The 18,531-nt window shown below is 38.4% G+C and overlaps 2 protein-coding genes and 1 long non-coding RNA gene across 5 annotated transcripts in view; 2 read left to right on the plus strand and 1 right to left on the minus strand.

The window, feature by feature from the left end:
• Window positions 1-612: 612 nt before the first annotated feature.
• pold3 (polymerase (DNA-directed), delta 3, accessory subunit) lies at window positions 613-6,347 on the plus strand. The gene is made up of 12 exons (XM_003447452.5): window positions 613-770; window positions 1,298-1,353; window positions 1,784-1,883; window positions 1,980-2,019; window positions 2,258-2,390; window positions 2,548-2,803; window positions 2,896-2,968; window positions 3,816-3,963; window positions 4,206-4,309; window positions 4,599-4,687; window positions 4,803-4,884; window positions 5,850-6,347. The coding sequence occupies exons 1-12, from the start codon at window positions 714-716 to the stop codon at window positions 6,053-6,055; spliced, it is 1,344 nt and encodes a 447-aa protein (XP_003447500.2). The 5' UTR covers window positions 613-713; the 3' UTR covers window positions 6,056-6,347.
• A 2,518-nt stretch (window positions 6,348-8,865) lies between these two features.
• Window positions 8,866-18,464, plus strand: LOC106098397 (uncharacterized). The gene is made up of 3 exons (XR_001224610.3): window positions 8,866-9,292; window positions 15,366-15,459; window positions 18,367-18,464. It is a non-coding gene; the product is annotated as an uncharacterized LOC106098397 (long non-coding RNA).
• LOC100701285 (sodium- and chloride-dependent GABA transporter 3) overlaps window positions 13,057-18,531 on the minus strand; it is a 29,531-nt gene continuing 24,056 nt past the window's right edge. For 2 of the 3 annotated variants that reach the window (XM_019348347.2, XM_025900542.1), the window contains exons 4-15: window positions 18,356-18,493; window positions 16,972-17,050; window positions 16,670-16,802; window positions 16,449-16,583; window positions 16,109-16,212; window positions 15,866-15,990; window positions 15,574-15,686; window positions 15,348-15,485; window positions 15,159-15,261; window positions 14,569-14,669; window positions 14,007-14,177; window positions 13,057-13,264 (exon numbers count right to left, since the gene is read on the minus strand). In XM_019348347.2, the coding sequence (XP_019203892.1) occupies window positions 13,130-13,264; window positions 14,007-14,177; window positions 14,569-14,669; window positions 15,159-15,261; window positions 15,348-15,485; window positions 15,574-15,686; window positions 15,866-15,990; window positions 16,109-16,212; window positions 16,449-16,583; window positions 16,670-16,802; window positions 16,972-17,050; window positions 18,356-18,493 (1,475 nt within the window). In that variant the 3' untranslated portion in view covers window positions 13,057-13,129. The remainder of the gene's footprint in view (window positions 13,265-14,006; window positions 14,178-14,568; window positions 14,670-15,158; window positions 15,262-15,347; window positions 15,486-15,573; window positions 15,687-15,865; window positions 15,991-16,108; window positions 16,213-16,448; window positions 16,584-16,669; window positions 16,803-16,971; window positions 17,051-18,355; window positions 18,494-18,531) is intronic. The other variant, XR_003214983.1, reaches the window with a different exon arrangement.

Genomic DNA, 18,531 nt, shown 5'->3' on the forward strand with positions numbered 1-18,531 from the left:
GACACACTGGGCAAACCATTTTTGTTCTGTTGTCATTTTCAGTTTATTATTGCCTGAGTTAGAAATATCATGCAGACTCCCCATGAGGAAGGAATGGACTTCTCTACTGAACAATCTGAGGATGCTGCTGTTGTAGTTATTGCTCTTTGATATGATGGCGGTGTAAGAAGCTTGCTTTATTTTCTACACACTGCTCCTTTGCCTCCCGCATAGACGGTAAGGTAAAACTGGAGCACATTGTTGGGCTACTATAATAAGAGATAGCTTTAAAGTGGCCCCTGGAGACCCATCATCATTATTGTTTTCCACATACATAGGTGCATTATAGTGCCTATAATGAACTGATGCTCTCTCCACTCAGCTCCACTGCATTCACATTGTGGATTTTGCTGTTCTCAGACAGTTTGCACTGATTTTTAACTGTCCCGTGTTGGTTTTGGGGTACAAAAAAAAACGTATTAATAATGATAATGTGTGTGGAATATAGTAAAAATAAATGAATGAAGCTCCTGTTTTTTTTTTTACTTCTATCATTCATTTGATCCAGGGAGTGAGTCACAGCCCCGTCTGGCCTGCAGAGGGCAGCCTAAAGCCTTTCGCTTCACAGGAAGGACGGGCGGACACGTGACATGCAACAGGAAGTAAATAAACTGCTTTCCCGCGCAGTTAAATTGGAACAGCAAGTCGTCTGCTTTCAAGGAGAATAAACCAAAATGGATGAGCTTTATTTGGATAATATTGACGAATACGTCAATGACCATAATAAAATAGTAAGTGCCTTCTTAATTCGCGGTATTTCATTTTGTGCGATGACGTTTTCTGGCTGAACTAGAACATGAATTAGCTCTGGCTTCGACATGATTGGCTGCTGAACTCCGCTCAAAAAAACTGCCGTTTTAACTTTGTCTGGTTTTCACGACAATTTATGTGTATCCGGGGGCATTTTTATCAATTTTAGGGATGTTCAGGGGTCTCCGTGTTAATTCGGCTCTGCCATGCTGTAGTAAATGGCACTTGAATTGAAGAAAAGCTTATTTTTAGTTGACCAATTTCAGTTACTGCTGGAAACCGCCAAGTGCGTGACAAACACTGCTGTAGTAAAGACATTTCAAACACTGACATAAAGTCGATATTTGTTTATATCTGATAAGTATTAGATATTTCCCAGCTCACGTAGCTTAATGGAAAGCAACAATAATCGGTACCTTAAAGAAATGACAATATTTGGATAATATTTATTATCCGTCATATAGTCTCTGTGTAAATACAAGTGTCCTGTGTGCATTCTCTACAACAGGTAACCTATAAATGGCTGAGTCTCACTCTTGGAGTTCATGTCAACACAGCAAAACAGTAAGTGGTTACTTTGACATGCCATGAACTAATAAAATAATATATGATACTTTTTTTTTCCATCTTCAAAATGTCTTGTTTGTCCAAGCAACAATCCCAAATTTAAATTAATTAGGGTTTACTGTATTTAGCGCCAAAGAAGCACTACATTTGACAGTAATAGTCCAGTGGAATGTCGCTTGAGTTTTTCTGCAATGAGTTACACCGTTTTTGTTGTGTTACTGAGATGAAGACATGCACATGTTTGCATGTTTTGGCATATGTGTGCATGCAAAAAAAGGTGCTGTGTGTTTTCTTTTAAAAAAAGATCATTAACACTTTGTGTCATTGGCTGATAAATACATAAATGCCATAAACACTGATGTTCCTAAGTGGCCCAGGTAAAGGCTCAAGTTGTGGGAAATACATGTAAGTTGTGTCTTGTGTTCAGAATGCTCTACCACTACCTGGATCACAAGAGGAAGGAGAGTTCAGCTCAGCTGCATGCCACCTACCTTGTGTCAGGGAAATTTGTGGACAACGGTCAAACGGTGAGACCTGTTGTAGCAATTTTTGTGATTTTTTTTTTTTTTCTACATGCACAAAGCTGCAGATTTAATGATTTTTACACTGTGTTTGCTTTTCAGAGTCACAAGGTGTCTGTTGTGAGAGAGGAGCAGCTGGAAGGTGTGTAAATATTAATTCACATGACATCATTCGGTTGTGTTGCTCTGTAACAGCAAGGTTGGCTCGTTGTTTGGTTCTCATTTCGAAAGTAATGTCCTCATTTCATAATCATCACCATCACTAAATGGTACACTTTTATGTCAGTGAGTCTTGATTTTCTTTGTATTTTGTTTTATTTAATGACATAGTTATTGTAAATGAAGCAGCAGTGTGTCAAGTTTGCTGTTTTCTTCTGCAGACTTCAAAGCCAAGATGAGCTTGGTAGTCAGCGTGCACGTCTACAGCGTCCAGAAAGCGTTGCTTAAAGACAGCGGCCCACTTTACGCTGTGGACTACGACGCTGTGAAAGACAATCTTAAAAACTGCAGCAGGTATGCTAATCATGGTGTTTTTTGATTTGCAGTGACCAGTAATCAGCATTTCTACACCATCTGTGTAAAAATTAGTTTAGCCACTATTAGAATGAAAGCATAATTAATGTATAATGTTATTAATATTATTTAATAGTTATTTCCTTTTGGTTTTCAGATACAGCGCGATCCGCTGTGCCAGCGCAGTGCCCATGTCTTCTGTGGAGCTGCAGCAGGCGAGGGAAGTTCAGCAAGCTCCTACACCTGAGCCTGAAAACAAAAAGGCTGGCATGAATGGAGACACCAGCCCAGTTTTAAAATCATCCGCCAAGCCTCCAAAAGGCATCATGGGAATGTTTGCTAACAAATCTGCTCCTAAGAGTCAGGATAACAGCAAAGAGATGAAGCCTGAAAAGAAAGAGGATGCACATGATGTACGGCTTTGTCCTTGTGCTGCAGTCAGTTGCTCTCCAGGGTACTTGAGTTTTTGCTCTATTTGTTTCTAAGTGTGTATTTTGTATTTTAGATCGAAGCACCCAAAAGCAAACCGGTCGCAAAAGTCAATCCAGTGGCAAACTTCTTTGGGACTCAAACATCAAGTGAGTAATAATTTAAAAAAATTGTGTGTGTGTGTGTGTGTGTGTGTGTGTGTGGTGTACTTTATTAAAAGGGGGATTAAAATTCATATGTTCCATTTAGACTGCTGTTATTTTGTTTTAGGTTTCTATTTTAACCTTGAAACTGTTCTGCTCATAGTTTGTTTTTATTATTATTATTAGTATTAGTATTAGTAGTAGTAGTAGTAGTAGTAGTAGTAGTAGTAGTAGTAGTAGTAGTATTTTGCTCTTTATTTGACACACGATCTGCCTTTCAGAGCAGTTGTACAAATCACATTATTATATAAATAAATGTTGTTCCTGTCATGTTCTTATTTCACATAAACCTAGTAAAAGCATCATAATTGAATGCGTTACTCGTCATGGTGGAAAATAATCAGCAAGTGAGCCAACAAGTTTTTTAAAAAGTACCAAAGTGCTGCAGGTTGTAATCAGCAAAACAGTTTTGTCTTGCATGGAGTGTAAGGTTTGAATGTAGAGGCTCTAAAGCAGAAGCCACTTGTGAACACGATCCAGAAACCCTGCCATCTTCTCCGCCAAAGCTCATTTAAAATGGTCTGAGGCAAAGTGGAAAACCTTTCTGGTCAGAAATCAAAATGTTACGTTTTACTTGGAAAACATGGATGCCACGTCCCAACTTTTTTTGCTGCCATGATCTGATATTTTCAGTGTTTTTTTGTGAATAATTGAGTTTGTATTTTAAATAAAGTTTCCACGTTTATCGATGTGCATGCAGTTTTGCGACATACAAAAGTAACCCAGAAAGATGAACAGTAATTATTTGATTTGAATATGGTTACTGAATAATTGTTCTTTTTCACTACTTCAGAGAAGCCGGAGAAAACCGTGAAGGAGGAGGAAGCACCTCAGTCATCTTCCAGAGCAGCGCAGCAGCATGAAAGGTCAAAACCAGAGGAAAAGCAAGAAACCGTTGCTCCAGTGGAGCCACAAAAAGACACAAAGAAAGACTCCAGAAGGTGTGTGCTGGTATTCATGTGGGAAATGTGACACAAATTGGATTAAATATTCCTTTCAGTACGTGAGGAAAATAGTTTTCTTCTTATGAAAACAATCCGCTTTCCTCAGTCCTCAACTCCCACTTCCCTGTCTCTAATTGTTACTTAGAAATGTAATTTCAAAAGTTATAAAGGGTGTTTATTTCTGGCTTTAATCTAATTAAAATTCTTTAATTCCTTTTTTTTTTTTTTTTTTTGAATAGCAAAACTAAGCGGCTAGAAGATTCTGACGGTGAAGAGGAGAAGATGGAGAAGAAAAAGAGGAGGAGGATCAAGAAACCAGAGCCAGACAGCAGTGATGAAGATGGTTACACTTTTTTTTTATATTATTCTCTTATTCTGCTGTTTTCTATTTTGAAAACCTATTAATTTTAAAAGTGAACAAATAATGATATAATTGAATTAAAGATATAAATGTATTTTTTTTTTTTATTAGTTTTGCTGCTGTAGGCACATTAAAAGCAATTCCAAACATTGTAATTAATTGGACTGCAAATGGCTTGTGAGGACAAAACTTTTATTTCAGTCTTTGGAAAAAGGACTTATAAAAGAAGACATTTCAAAATTGATTAGATAATCTGTTTTCCCCCTTCCAGTTATTCCAGACTCTCCACAGCCAGTCGTGACAAGAGAACCATCATCACCAAGTCCTAAAAAGGAGGTTGAACCTGATAGACATTCTCATGTAAGTGTTTGATACTCTATTTTTGATATAACTGGAAACTTTGGTAGTCTTTTATTCATTTTTTAATGTATTTTTTATGTATTTAACTCGGAGCATGCGTCTTGTTATTCTACAGCCGAGCAGCTCTGAAATGAAAATAAGGAAGAGAAGACGAGTCATGAAGTCTCATACCTTTGTGGACGATGATGGATGCATGGGTATGAAAAACATACAACAGTGAAAATCCACCCAGTGCAGATAATAATCAAACACTTTTAATGTATTTATATATAGTGCTACAGTATATGTGACTGTTTTTAAATAAAGAGGTCGGGGTCTGTACAAGTAATCGATATGAGACAAAAGCTCAGGTCTGGGAGATTTCTGCTGCTGTTGTTAGTCCTGTCTGTTATTATGGAGAAAGGATGTTCCTTATATACTTATACTCAGGCGCACAGCCGCTTCACTTGTTTATACTTGTTTATGAGGAATCTATGCATCCAGGGAAGAGCAGTAATATTCTGTGAGAAATGTGTACTTTCTAAAAATGCATTAGCCAGTGCTCAACTTAATGTTTTTTCTCTGAGAGATTTAATAGCTCCTTTTATATTTTTACAGGCCTGGCTTTTATTATTATAATAAAATCTAATCTAACTATTATATTTAATATAATTTAATTATATTTAATATTAATCTAAATCTGCAAGCTAAGTTACTAAATCTTTTAGGTAAATCTATTTGAGTGCACTCCATCCATTACATTAACTCATCAATGCATGCAGCAGGCTTCAGTTCAACACTAAGTGAGATGAGGGTTGTCAACCTGCAGCAAGCTGTGAAATTTAAAGATCGTAGCAAACTAAGATTATAGTTTAGTTTAATTTCTGCGTACATAGAGCTGTGGTAGATCAGAGCAAGTGCAAGGATCACTTTTTGTCCTTCACTCCACCTGGACTCTTTTTAACAGCACCGGGTCTTTGCTCTTTGCCATTAGTGTGTAGAGAGGTTCCAGCTCCACCTTAAACTATAACAGCATTATGTTCGCTGCTGCTGTTGCATCAGTCTTACCAAGAGAAACGCAGCAATCTAGGCTGAATCTGGCGATGTCCTCTTGTTCACAGTCGATTGATTAGTTTGGTTGTTTTGTATGAATTTGTAACTCCAGTTTGTTTGTCATCCACAGTGACAGAAAAAGGCTACGTGAGTGAATCTTACTCTGAATCCGAAGATGATTTTAAACCCTCCAAACAAGCTTCAAGAGATCCCATTAAAGCAAAACCATCATCAAGTAGCAAAGAGGATGAGAAGAAAACTCAAAAGAAAGCATCAGCAAACTCAAATAAGGGAACTAAACAAGCTTCCATAATGGGATTTTTCCAGAAGAAGTAACAGATGGTGATGGATGCTTTCAGTAGCACTAAGGACAAACAAGCACTGCTGTAGACTTGCTGTAATGACACTGTAGCGTATCTGAAATCAGCTGGAACAAGTCAGAACACTTGACAAATGGACTTCAATACATGGACATTAAAAATTACATTTTAGTTTCTCCATTTTATGAATACACGTCCAACTCAATAAACATTAAAAAATTAAATGTGTGTTTTCACTTTCAGAAATGTAAAACCATCACAAGCCTGAAAATCTGAACGCATTAACCAAACCACCACATTTTAATGGACCAATACCATCTTTTTTTCTTCCTCACGTCAAAGACTTCACCTATTGCTGCAGTAGCAAATTGAGTTTTTATTATTATGCCTCCCTTTAATTGTATGATATCGCCAAACCAGGGAGCGGTTTGTGTTTGGGTTTGTTTTTTTCTTAATTGTAGTTGATCATCTTCTGCTAGCACTACCAAAACCTCATGAGAAATGGTCTCAAAGGGTGGCTGTCAGGATGCCATTATTGCAGAAATCTGAAGAAAAGGCTTTGTGTGGCAAATTACACAAGACCTGGACTAAAAATCAGTGGCTACAGGTCTTACGGAGTAATTCTTCCAAATTTGAGATTTTTGTTTCTAGTGAGTGGGGCTCGGGAGAGCAGTACAACAGTGTCTACAGCCATCTATAACACAGGGTGGAGGCTCTGTCATGGTTTGGGCTGCATTTCAGCCCGTGGTGTGAGGAATCTTGATGAGCTGATGAAATTATAAACATTGAAAAGTAGCGTTCCAGAATAAAGATGGTCGTACGAACTACAGACTTGCAAGCTGGTTACAAGTGTGCAAACTCTGTTTTTTGTCTCATATATTACATTTCCATCTTGCCCATGTTTCAGTCAATAACTGCACCTATTTTCCATTTTCCTAATAATATAAAAAGAAATGAAGGACAGCTCATTACTTTTCCACAGTGGTATAGGCACATAGCAATGGGGGGGGGGATTCTTTAGCAGCTAGAATATATTGCTTTACTGATCTTTATTTCAGGTTTTCCCCGATTTGTCTACATTTTCTATGTGTATCCAAAATATTTTTAGAAAGTTATTGAGTAAATTATTTGTCATCATTTTTAAGAACCTTAGATCTAGTTTACTGACCTTTTTTTATTTCCCTCATTGTATGTCCTCGATTCTACTCCTCAGCTCCTCTCCTAATGGGTGCTTCAGTAATTTTGTCCAATTACTGATGCTTTTAAATGAGCACCTTTCAAGCTCATTTTAAACCAATGTCAGTTAAATAAGACATTTGACACAACTGATCCTAAACTATTATAACCACTACATTTAATAAAACTTTCTAATTAAGGTGCAACAAGTGTGACAAGAGTTAGTATAAATAATGAAAAACAGAAAGGTTGATTATTCTGAATAGCTGTAACATGAGTAAAAAATGAAAGAGTAATTTTGGTTTCTTTAGTCCAGCCTTGTGCCACACCTCCTCTATCCCTTGAGAATGTAAAAGCACTTCTACACACCTGCACATCCTTGGTCATCTCCTCAAGCAAGCTTCCCCTGTCTTCTTGGCTCAGAGACTCAATGAAAATAACCTAGATGGGTTGGATTATTCTATTTAAAAAAAGATTATTAAAAAGTTTGAAAAAAAAACAATGCCATTAGTGGTCTGTCTTGTTTTTGCATTTGAATTTTATGTAATATTCAGCATGTTGAGTCACTTTTAGTTTCCAGTAAGAAAAATATATTAACATTTTCCTCAACGGATTCCCAAAAATCCGTACAAAACACAAAAACACACATGATTAAAATGAAAAGCCAAGCATAAAAATGACAGTGAAAATACAAAAATTGTCTTAATGAAAAAGGAAATATATGGATCCCTGAGATAAAATGATAAAAGATTTAAATAAATACCCTACCTCCAAAAATAAATAAATAAAGAGGCCATTTCATCATCACAGTGTAACACACAGTCAGTAAAGATTAGACACATGAATCTGTCCAGTTACAAAATCAGTCTTTGGTGCAAATGAAACTGGCAGCAGGCAATAAGACAGCCCTCAAAAAGAAGGAAATGTTTAATACTTCCTGACTCATTTATCTCCACTTTGCCTTGTGCTGCAGTGTTTTATGCTTCCTGACTAGAAAGATTGTTTTCCCTGAAGTTTGTCTGTCTGACTCTGTGTTACACTTTTGTGATCACAAGCAGTGCACATAAGTTATATAGAAAATACTGAAACAATGACCAAAGTGAAACAGCAGTAAGAAAATAATCTCAGTAGATTCCACAAAAATCACAAGCCATCTTAGACTTGACTAATATTAAATGAAAATATTGGAGTCCTTAGAACTAGTTAGAAATTGTCAGCTATTGGACTGTTTTATGTTTACCATTAAATCTGATGATCACAAAAATGAAGATCGACATCAAAAGGTGGCAGCTTAAGTGAGGACCAGTGACAGAATATTTAAAGGAAACAGATTCATAAGAGATAAAGAAGCATTTGATATAAAATAAAATAAAAACAGATATCTGTGATGGTTTAGGAGTGCTAGCTGATGCTAGTACAGGGGTGGGCAATCTCAGTCCACGAGGGCCGGTGTCCCTGCAGGTTTTAGATGTGTCCTCGAACCAACACAGCTGATTTAAATGGCTAAATTAGCTCCTCAACATGTCCTGAAGTTCTCCAGAGGCCTGGTAACGAACTAATCATGTGATTCAGGTGTGTTGACCCAAGGTGAGATCTAAAACCTGCAGGGACACCAGCCCTCGTGGACTGAGATTGCCCACCACTGTGCTAGTAGGTGCAAATTGAAGATACAGCAGAAAAGTATCCGTATAACACTAACCTGTCTGAAGGTACCAGCTGTTAAACACATCTGTTCAAATACCAACATTGGCACCAAGAAAACCGAGCACAAAGTCCTGATCCATCATAGTGCTTACACCCACTCAGGGTAAATGTACAAGTCATTAATCTTGAGGTGCTGCTAATCAACAAAGAGAGGATGGAGGGAAGATGAAATGGTGAAGAGGTTGTGTTACCCACAGTTATTCAGCACTGGAATGAATTATTGCTGAAAACCAGCCAAATACTGAAGCTTCAGCAGGAAAATGTTTAATGAAGCTGCAGATCAAATAAGGACAAGGCTCATTACGTCTTCTATAACACGAGTGTGAAACATGAAGACTTGGGGCTGAAGAGCAGGTCATCTACTAATTAACAGGTTGGTGGTTCCCTGGCTGCTCCAGTCTGCATGACAAATATCCTTTGGCAAGAGCTGCATCCATCATAGTGTGAATGTGTATGAATGTTAGATAGAAAGCACTTACGTAGAAACAGAATAGAAAAAGATGCTTCTGTGTTGCAAGTTGCATAAAGTGCTTTGAGAGTTCGGGAAGAGTAGAAAAGTGCTAAATAAGAACATAAATAAGAACCCTTTTTAACTGCCCAAGGTCTTGTTCGTCCTGCTGGATAACATTGCAAAGTGACATAATTGTATTGTTAATATACTGCATAAATATTCCGGGTGTGGTGATGCAAAGCCAGCATTACACCACAGGATTGAAAAAGCATGGAAAAGAAGTTAAAAAAGGTAAAAATATCGTTAGAGTTAGGCATGTTCAGTAAATGCTATGGGTTTCTTTGTTTTGACACCTTTCAACTGTTAGCTTTACATTTTTGTTTTCTTCTTCTTCTTATTGATATTGTCATTATTTATTTATTTTTTACATATAGTTTTACTGGTAAAGGCTCCCCCTGTGACCCTGAAATGGATAAATAGTTAAGAAAATGGATGGATGGTTGGGTTCTACTCATCCAACTCACTGGAGAATAAATTAGGCTGTCTGTGGTTTTTTGAACTAAAATGAGTTTGACACAATCATACTTCTTTTTTCCACAGAGGAGATGACCCTCATTGGTCATTAGAAAGAATTCAGGGCACTTTAGATTGGCTTCAATTTTTTAAGATCTAAAGGCTCCTTGACTTGACTCAACAGTGCCAGAACAGGAATGATGTATTTCCAAAAAAGTTTGAAGAAAATAATTGGTCATGTGCTCAATAAAATCCATAATAAGGTCATAAGTTAGACTCTGAGTTGGAACAAATTTGAAGCTAAATTGCTTTTTTTTTTAGACAACTTAAGCTAAAATGAGCCAGTGAGTTCGGTAAAGCGAGGGGTTAGAAGGAGACCACTTTTACGTGGTCTTGGTCTTGTCTTGGTCTCGACTGACTTTGGTCTTGGTCTTGTCTTGGTCTCGGATCCCTCGGTCTTGCCCTGGTCTCGCTGTCTCGGTCTTGCTGTCTCAGATCGACATAGTGGTCGGGAGATTTGGAGTCAACAGTATCCATGACACACAACGTAACGTTTGATAATATGTCATGCGCAAAAGCATCAGCTCTAAGAGCCGTGCTTAGAGAGTGCTTTGTAGTGAATCAGAAGAGTCGACTCCCATTGAGCGAGAGCTGGCTCCTCACTTAATTTCCTTTTGCTGCTCAGCTCTCACACAGTGGCTCAGCTATGCTCCAATCCCTCCATATTTTGGCCAATCACATGCAAGGATATAGGGTGAGAGACGCGACAGTCAAGTGGAGCGTGCTACTGTCCTCTCAGTAAATGAGTGAGACATGAGACAGCGGTGAGGAGGGCTGTGTGAGTGCATCACAAAAACACATAAATATGCCTGACACCCGTAAACGAAGCAGCATCTGGCTGCAGCTTAAAGACTTTTTTGTCTCGGTCTCAGTCTTGGTCTCGATACCCTCTGGTCTTGGTAAGATGAGATAAGATGGCCTTTATTAGTCCCACAGGTGGGAAATTTGTTTTGTTACAGCAAAAGTGCAAAGTTATGTAGCAGAAATTAGAAAACACTGGAATGCAATAAAATACAATAAAATAAAATAAAATACTATATACAATAGAATAAAATAGAATAGAATAATATATACAATAGAATAAAATAGAAATACAAATACTATATACAACTGAGTAGGAAAATACAAAAACACAACTTCGTCAGAAGAAGAATTGCACATATAGCAGTCTTATTGCACATGTGTGGGTTTGTGTGTTTGATCAGCTGCAAAAGTCTTTATTGTAGAGTCTGACAGCAGTGGGGAGGAAAGACCTGCGAAATCTCTCCGTCCCACACCGTGGGTGCCGCAGTCTCCCACTGAAGGAGCTGCTCAGTGCTGTCACAGTCTCATGCATGGGGTGGGAGATGTTGTCCAACAGGGATGACAGCTTAGCCACCATTCTCCTGTCACTCACCACCTCCACTGGGTCCAGAGGGCATCCTAGAACAGAGCTGGCCCTTCGGATCAGCCTGTTCAGTCTCTTCCTGTCCCCAGCAGAGATGCTGCCCCCCAGCAGACCACACCATAAAAGATGGCTGAGGCCACCACAGAGTCATAGAAGGTCTTCAGGAGTGGGCCCTCCACTCCAAACGACCTGAGTCTCCGAAGCAGGTACAGCCTGCTCTGCCCTTTCCTGTAGAGGGCGTCTGAGTTATGAGTCCAGTCCAGTTTGTTGTTCAGATGAACACCAAGGTACCTGTAGCTGTCCACAGCCTCGATGTCCATACCTTGGATATTCAGTGGTTGCAGTGGAGGATGTTTGTGCCTGCGGAAGTCTACCACCAGCTCCTTGGTTTTACTGGCGTTGATCTGGAGGTAGTTCAGCTGGCACCAGTCCACAAAGGTTTAGGCGGTCTTGACTAAAAGTCTAGGTTAGACTCGATTTTGTGTGTCATGTTGTAAGCCAGTGGCTGTGATGGGGTTGGATTAATTGAGGGCAGCTGTATTTGAATACTCTAGTCTTCTTATATCCCACACTGCAAACACTGCTGTGATATTTTGTCTCTCTGTGCAGGTATGTCTGATGGCCAGATCTAAGATGACTTGATTTAAATATGTTTATGGTGGATAGTTTTCTGCTCTGTGAATTGTATAATGGAGATTGGGTGATAGTTTGTCTCTCTGTGCAGGACAGAGCCTACTATATGCCAAAGCCAAAAGGCAGGGTTGGGTTGCTGAGGCCAGAGTGATTACTTGGACAGTGTGTTTTATCCCTTTTGCAAGTGGGACACTGGAGTGTTTTATCCCTTCATATTTTTGATCATTGTACTAATAAATTATCTTTTAGAATTTTATTGGTTGTCATCTTTTGCCCACAGCTGCAATGGTTGGTCAGACCTAGAATCTCTGTGTGTTACAGTAGTTTTTGTTAATTTGCTGAGGAATAATGGCAAATCTGAGCCCCAGACAGATGGTTTGGGGAATAAACAGTGTTATTTGTGAAGAATTTTATAAGTTAACGGGTGAAGGTACCTAGAAAGAAGTTAATATGAAACAGTATTATTCCCCAAATTAAACTCCATTATCTAATTTTATCCATGTTTCACATGTTCTCAGAGCTGGCCCAGAAAAGCTGAGATCTGAATGAGAACAGCAGGTAGACGAGAGCCCAGACTTGGATTATACTGTAGCTGAAGTCATGAACTTTAATGATTTGTATGCCTGATTATCAAAATAAATAAGTTTACTTTGTCTGTGGAGGCTGGTTAAAGATTTTTGGGAACAGTTGCTGGGTGAGCCCTATTTGGCTCTTATTGACAATTTACTATTTTTAGCTCAGTCACGTAAGACTAACCTTTAAAGTTGACACAGTTTCTTGTATCGTGTAAGTAATCCTTCTTGGTGTACTGGCCAACTAAACTGAAACTGTGAAACGTGAAAACAACATTTTAGTTAACTAAAATAAAAATAACAAACATATATATATATATATATATATAAATATATATATATATGTGTGTGTGTGTGTGTGTGTGTGTGTGTGTGTGTGTGTGTGTGTATGTATATATATATATATATATATATATATATATATATATATATATATATATATATATATATATACATACATACATACATACACACACGACTTGAGAAATGTCCGAAATGAACAACCATTAAAGTCTGTTTTCATTTAATTGTTAATTTATTAATAAATCATCGCTGATTACTACAAAGTTATGAGAGCTGAAAAGGTTTTTAACCTTAAGTTTTAAGTGAACTGGAGACACGGTTCCCGCAGAGGGCTTCAGCTTTACAGTTGTCACCACTTAGTTTCATTGCCTCATTTTCTGTCTGCTTCACTGCCTCTTCAACAGGACGACAAAGGACGAGCAAACGCTGGAACACAGAAAAGGACGACTGATTAGTTAATACATTGAAAACTTGGCTGCAATTATATATTAAGCCATTCAGCCATGACTGCTTTAGGTTTATGTGATTGATTATGTAAGGTGTGAGTCATGAGTCTCTTGCTCTCTTCCACAGCATGTCTTTCATCCTGTCTTCCTTCTCTCACCCCAACTGGTTGCAGCAGATGGCCGCCCCTCCCTGAGCCTGGTTCTGCTGGAGGTTTCTTCCTGTTAAAAGGGAGTTTTTCCTTCCCACTGTCGCCAAAGTGCTTGCTCATAGGGGGTCATATGATTGTTGGGTTTTTTCTCTCTATGTGTTATGGGCGATCGTGGCTCAAGAGTTGGGAGTTCGCTTTGTAATCGGAAGGTTGCCGGTTCGAGCCCCAGTTCGGACAGTCTCGGTCGTTGTGTCCTTGGGCAAGACACTTCACCCGTTGGCTACTGGTGGTGGTCAGAGGGCCCGGTGGCGCCAGTGTTCGGCAGCCTCGCCTCTGTCAGTGCGCCCCAGGGTGGCTGTGGCTACAATGTAGCTTGTCATCACCAGTGTGTGAGTGTGTGTGTGAATAGGGGGATGACTGGATGTGTAAAGCGCTGTCACATCGGTGAATTACCATAGCTGGCTGGCTTTATTCTTTTATATGCTATGTATTGATTCTACTAAAAGAAGAAGAAAAAGGTCGGTGTTAACAGTGTGTGGCAAAATGGCAGGAGTATCTTCACTGAGCACTGACCTGTCTGAAGGTGCCTGGTGTTAAATACATCTGTACAGCTGCGAACAGTGGTACCATGAGAACAGACGACAGAGTCATGGCCCATCCTAGTGTGTACGCCCAGTCTGGGTAAACGTATGAGTTGTTAATCTTGAGGTGTTGATAATCAACGAGGTACAAGATGAAGGAAGACTGGAAAGGTTGGGTGAATCACAAAATAAAATTTAGATACATAGTTGTTACATGGTTATATCCCGTAATTACAATAATTACTGAAAGAGATGAAGGCAACGTTAAAATCAGTAATGAGGATTAGACTAGTGAATAATTGCCATCTCACTTTGATGCAGTTAAATTTCGAAACTGTAACAAACATAAATTGTGATCAACTTGTTAAAATGTATCACCATCTATCCAGCTGTTATCATTACAGGCATGAAATTAACTGGAGATGCAACTTTAAATTATAGTAACAGAATTCCAGCTGGTGAACACTGACGATGCATGTCATAATTCACAAGCCATACTCAAGGTACACATTTAAAAGTAATCTGTTGCGTGAATTTAAATGTTTTGGACTCACAAGTGTCAGCAGAGGAATGATGTATCTCCAGCACAGATTAAAGAAGGCAGATGGTTTCTGTCCTGCCATGTCCTGAATAATGTTGGAAAAACGTTCAGCACCTGTTGGAAGTTCAAAGGTTCATGTATAGATATGGTATAAAACCTTTTTCTTAATTGCGCCATTTATGGAAAGCAGTTAACACCATTTTAAAAGCTTTGGGTCTCCAGTGAATCACGGGGGCAGCCAATTTTAGAAATGGAGAAAACTTGAAACAGTGGTGAACCTTCCCAGGAGTGGACAGCCTACCAAAAGTACCCCAAGAGGACACTGGTGACTCATCTGGGAGGTCACAAAAGAGCCTAGAACAACCTCTCCAGGAGCCACATGTCTCAGTTAAGCTCAGTATTTATAATTCAACAGTAAGAAAGACACTGGGTAAAAATGGCATCCTACTTTGCTCAGTGTGGCTTTTACGCATTTTGTCTGAAAACCAAATAAATTATGTGCTGCATTTGGGTTTCTTGGCTATTTTTCTACTTGGCTACTCACTTAGCGTTTGACCATCTGCTCATTAGGGTAATGTCTTCTATATGTAGTCAAATACTCACCAAAAATCCAGGCTATAGCCACACACTGACAAACAGCCATACAATCCTGACAAGCTCTGGTGCAACCGTAGTAATCAATAAGCTGGAATATGTAAATTCCTCCCTGGCGGAGAATGAGAAATTGTTTTAATAATTAACAAAGTTTAGAAAAACAACCAGCATTTTAAGCATTTATTTATTTGTTTTTACCTCAGTGACCATGGTCAGATGTACGAGAAAGAAGGCTGAACAGAAGATAAGGACAAAGATCTCATGCCTCACCGGAGCACGAAGCAACGTCGGAAAGAAGTCACTGATGGAGGTGATGACACTCTCTACTGTCACAAACTAGAGACAGGATTATGAGTGACTGTTTTCAAGTTTATATTCAACTGAACAGTTGATAGTTAATAAACAGTCAGTACAACATTCGTACATGTGTGTCGACACTGAGCAGAATGAGCATCAGGAAAAAGCAGACGGTCCAAAACTGTGGCAAAGGCATCATCGCTGTAGCCTGAGGGTAAGCAATGAAGGCCAGACCTGGACCTATGAATCACAGTTAAACAAGAATGAAGTCTATACTCACCATAAAACATTAATACAAAACCTTGTTCAAATTAATACTTGCTTTCACTACTCTTTTGCTTCAAAATACATCAACAGAGCTGAAAGAGCCTAAAACCTTGTACTTCACTGTGAATCTTTTTATATACAAGAAGTTATACCTGACTCAGCCACAGCATCCACAGTTACACCCTGTTTCTCTGCCATGAATCCCAGTACAGAGAAGACGACAAACCCAGCAACAAAACTGGTTCCACTGTTCAGCAGACACAGCCAAAAGCAGTCTCTGGGGGACAAAGTAAAGCAATCATAAAGTCTGTATTTTTTTCATACAATTGGATATATAATAGTTAAACCTATTTTTAAATCCAATAAAAGTGACAATTCATGTAACTTCTACCTACTTATAACAGTTATTGTTGTAATCATTGTAGCTGCCCAGAACATTTAGAGTCCCCATTGTCAGGCTGTAGGAGAAGAATATTTGAGAGCCTGCTTCAATCCAGACCTGTAACAGAAAAATACATATGTATCAGATGTATGCATCAGAAAAGGCTGTATTCTACTTGAAATTGGTTTTTATGACAATGTTTATATGTTAGTTAGCTCAATCAAAGGTCCTATAGCAGAGTAAAAAAATAATAAGTAGAAATCAGTAGTTTTAATTTAATGATACTTATGGAAGTTTGTCATGCTGGCATGCTTAACCAGGATGGTGTAGATGAAATTAAGTAACCAATATACCTCAAGGTTAGCCAGCTGGTTCACATCTGGATACAGGTAGAAGTAAATTCCTTCCCATGCTCCTGGTAAAGTCAGCCCTCTAATGAGCAGTATTAGGAGTATCACATAGGGAAATGGGGCTGTGAAATAGGCTACCTGAAAAGAAAAAAAATAAGTTTATTTAAAGTTTTGTGATGCAAATAAAGAGTTAAGCTTAAAGTTATCAAAATACTTCCAATGACCTTTCCAGAAGATCTGACACCTTTCCAAATGCTGAAGTAACAGAACACCCAGCTGGCCAGTAAACAAAGAGCCAGCTCCCACCTCACACTGCCCATTTCCTCGATACCTGCAGACATGCCCAGCATCCGATGCCTCAGAGAGGGGAAATTAGGAAAAACAAAAATCATGTTTTTAATTAATTTATAATTTATTATGTTAAATTAAAGCAATTACTGGATGTATACAGAAACTTGCAGCGATTGCATCAGAATGCAAATTTTACTCATGAGAGCTCTTTAAACTATAAGTACATTGGACTCACTCCCAGAACTCGACTGCAGCAGAGGTGGCGTTGGTTAGATTTGCAGTCCCATTAGATGAGTAAAGACCAAGACAGTTAGCTGGATTGGGGTGAGATAAGTAACTTATAACAACAATAATAGTAATACATCTTATTTATAGGCACCTTTCAAAAGCCTCAAGGTCACCTTACATTAGTACAGCAATTTAAAAAGACATACACAACTAAATGGGAATAAAATACACAACTAAAACCCCAAAACAAAAGCATAAAAAATTCTAGAATTCTAACCATAGAGAAGAGATTTACAGTAATCAAGACGAGATATGACAAGAGCATTGACAAGTATGGCAGTATTATGTGAGTAAGTGAGAAATGAAAGCAGTTAATATTGCGAAGATGAAGGTAGGCCGACTGGGTGATATTGTTTATGTGCTGTGAAGGAAATAGTACTATCGATGATGAAATCCAGACTCTCAACCTGTAGGCAAGGTATGCAAAGGGAATTATCGATAGATAATGAAAAACTGTTAGATTTAGACAGAGTAGATGTTGTAACAATAAGAAAACATTCAGTTTTATTACCATTAATTTCAACCAAACATTCAGAAACAGATGTGGGTGGGAGAGTGGCAGTGGGTTTGGTATAGAAACAGAGGTGGGTGTCATCTGCATAACAGTGAAATTAAATGAAATTATTGCAGAAAGGCAGAGATAAACTGAATTAACTAACTGGATTGTGATCTGTGTATGCAGTTGCACAAACTGTGAACAACTGGAGAGGTATCAGGGAAACCAAGCAAATGCCATATTGTTGATGCAAATACAGGCTGATCTGTAGAGTAGGATATGATGGGAGATTGTATTGAAAGCTGCAGTAAGATCAAGGAGAATGAGAATGGTGATGAGTCTGGAATCACCTACGGGTAAAAGATCATTTGTAACTTTCACAAGAGCTGTTTCTGTACTGGAAATGAACATAAACCAGATTGAAACGCTTCATTTAAATTATTTCCAGTAAGGTGTTTATGAACCTATAAAGCAACTGTTCAAGAATTTTGGAAAGGAAAGGCAGAGTGTAAATTTTTAAATTGTTTGGGTCTGAACCATTTTTTTCAGCACTGGAGTTATTATTTCAGTTTTTAAAAGTGCTGGAACAGAACCAGAGATAAGGAAGGAGTGTACAATATTAGTGATAAGTGGGCCACGAGAGGGGAAGGAAAGTTTAACAAGATTGGAAGGCAGTGGATCAAGTTGACATGTCATTGACTTTATGTCACTGAAGATGATAGATAAAAATATACAAAGTGATTACAGTCATTACTTGCGACTTACATATATATATTTACAAATCTAAAACTGTTGCTAATAACATGCCTTTTTTGCTGATTGAATTTTGCCTTACCTGTATTCCAGGTGTTCTCACAGCTGACCCATGGGAGCTGGGAGCTGAATGAAAACACGAGGTAGAAGAGAGCCCAGACTTGTATTAAAATGTAGCTAAAGTCATAAAGTTTCATTATGAAAGCTCCATATCCAATTCCTATAATGGAAATAAAAATGATGGTTAAAATGTTGTCA

Source organism: Oreochromis niloticus, linkage group LG18 (assembly GCF_001858045.2).
Source record: "Oreochromis niloticus isolate F11D_XX linkage group LG18, O_niloticus_UMD_NMBU, whole genome shotgun sequence".
NCBI lineage: Eukaryota > Metazoa > Chordata > Actinopteri > Cichliformes > Cichlidae > Oreochromis > Oreochromis niloticus.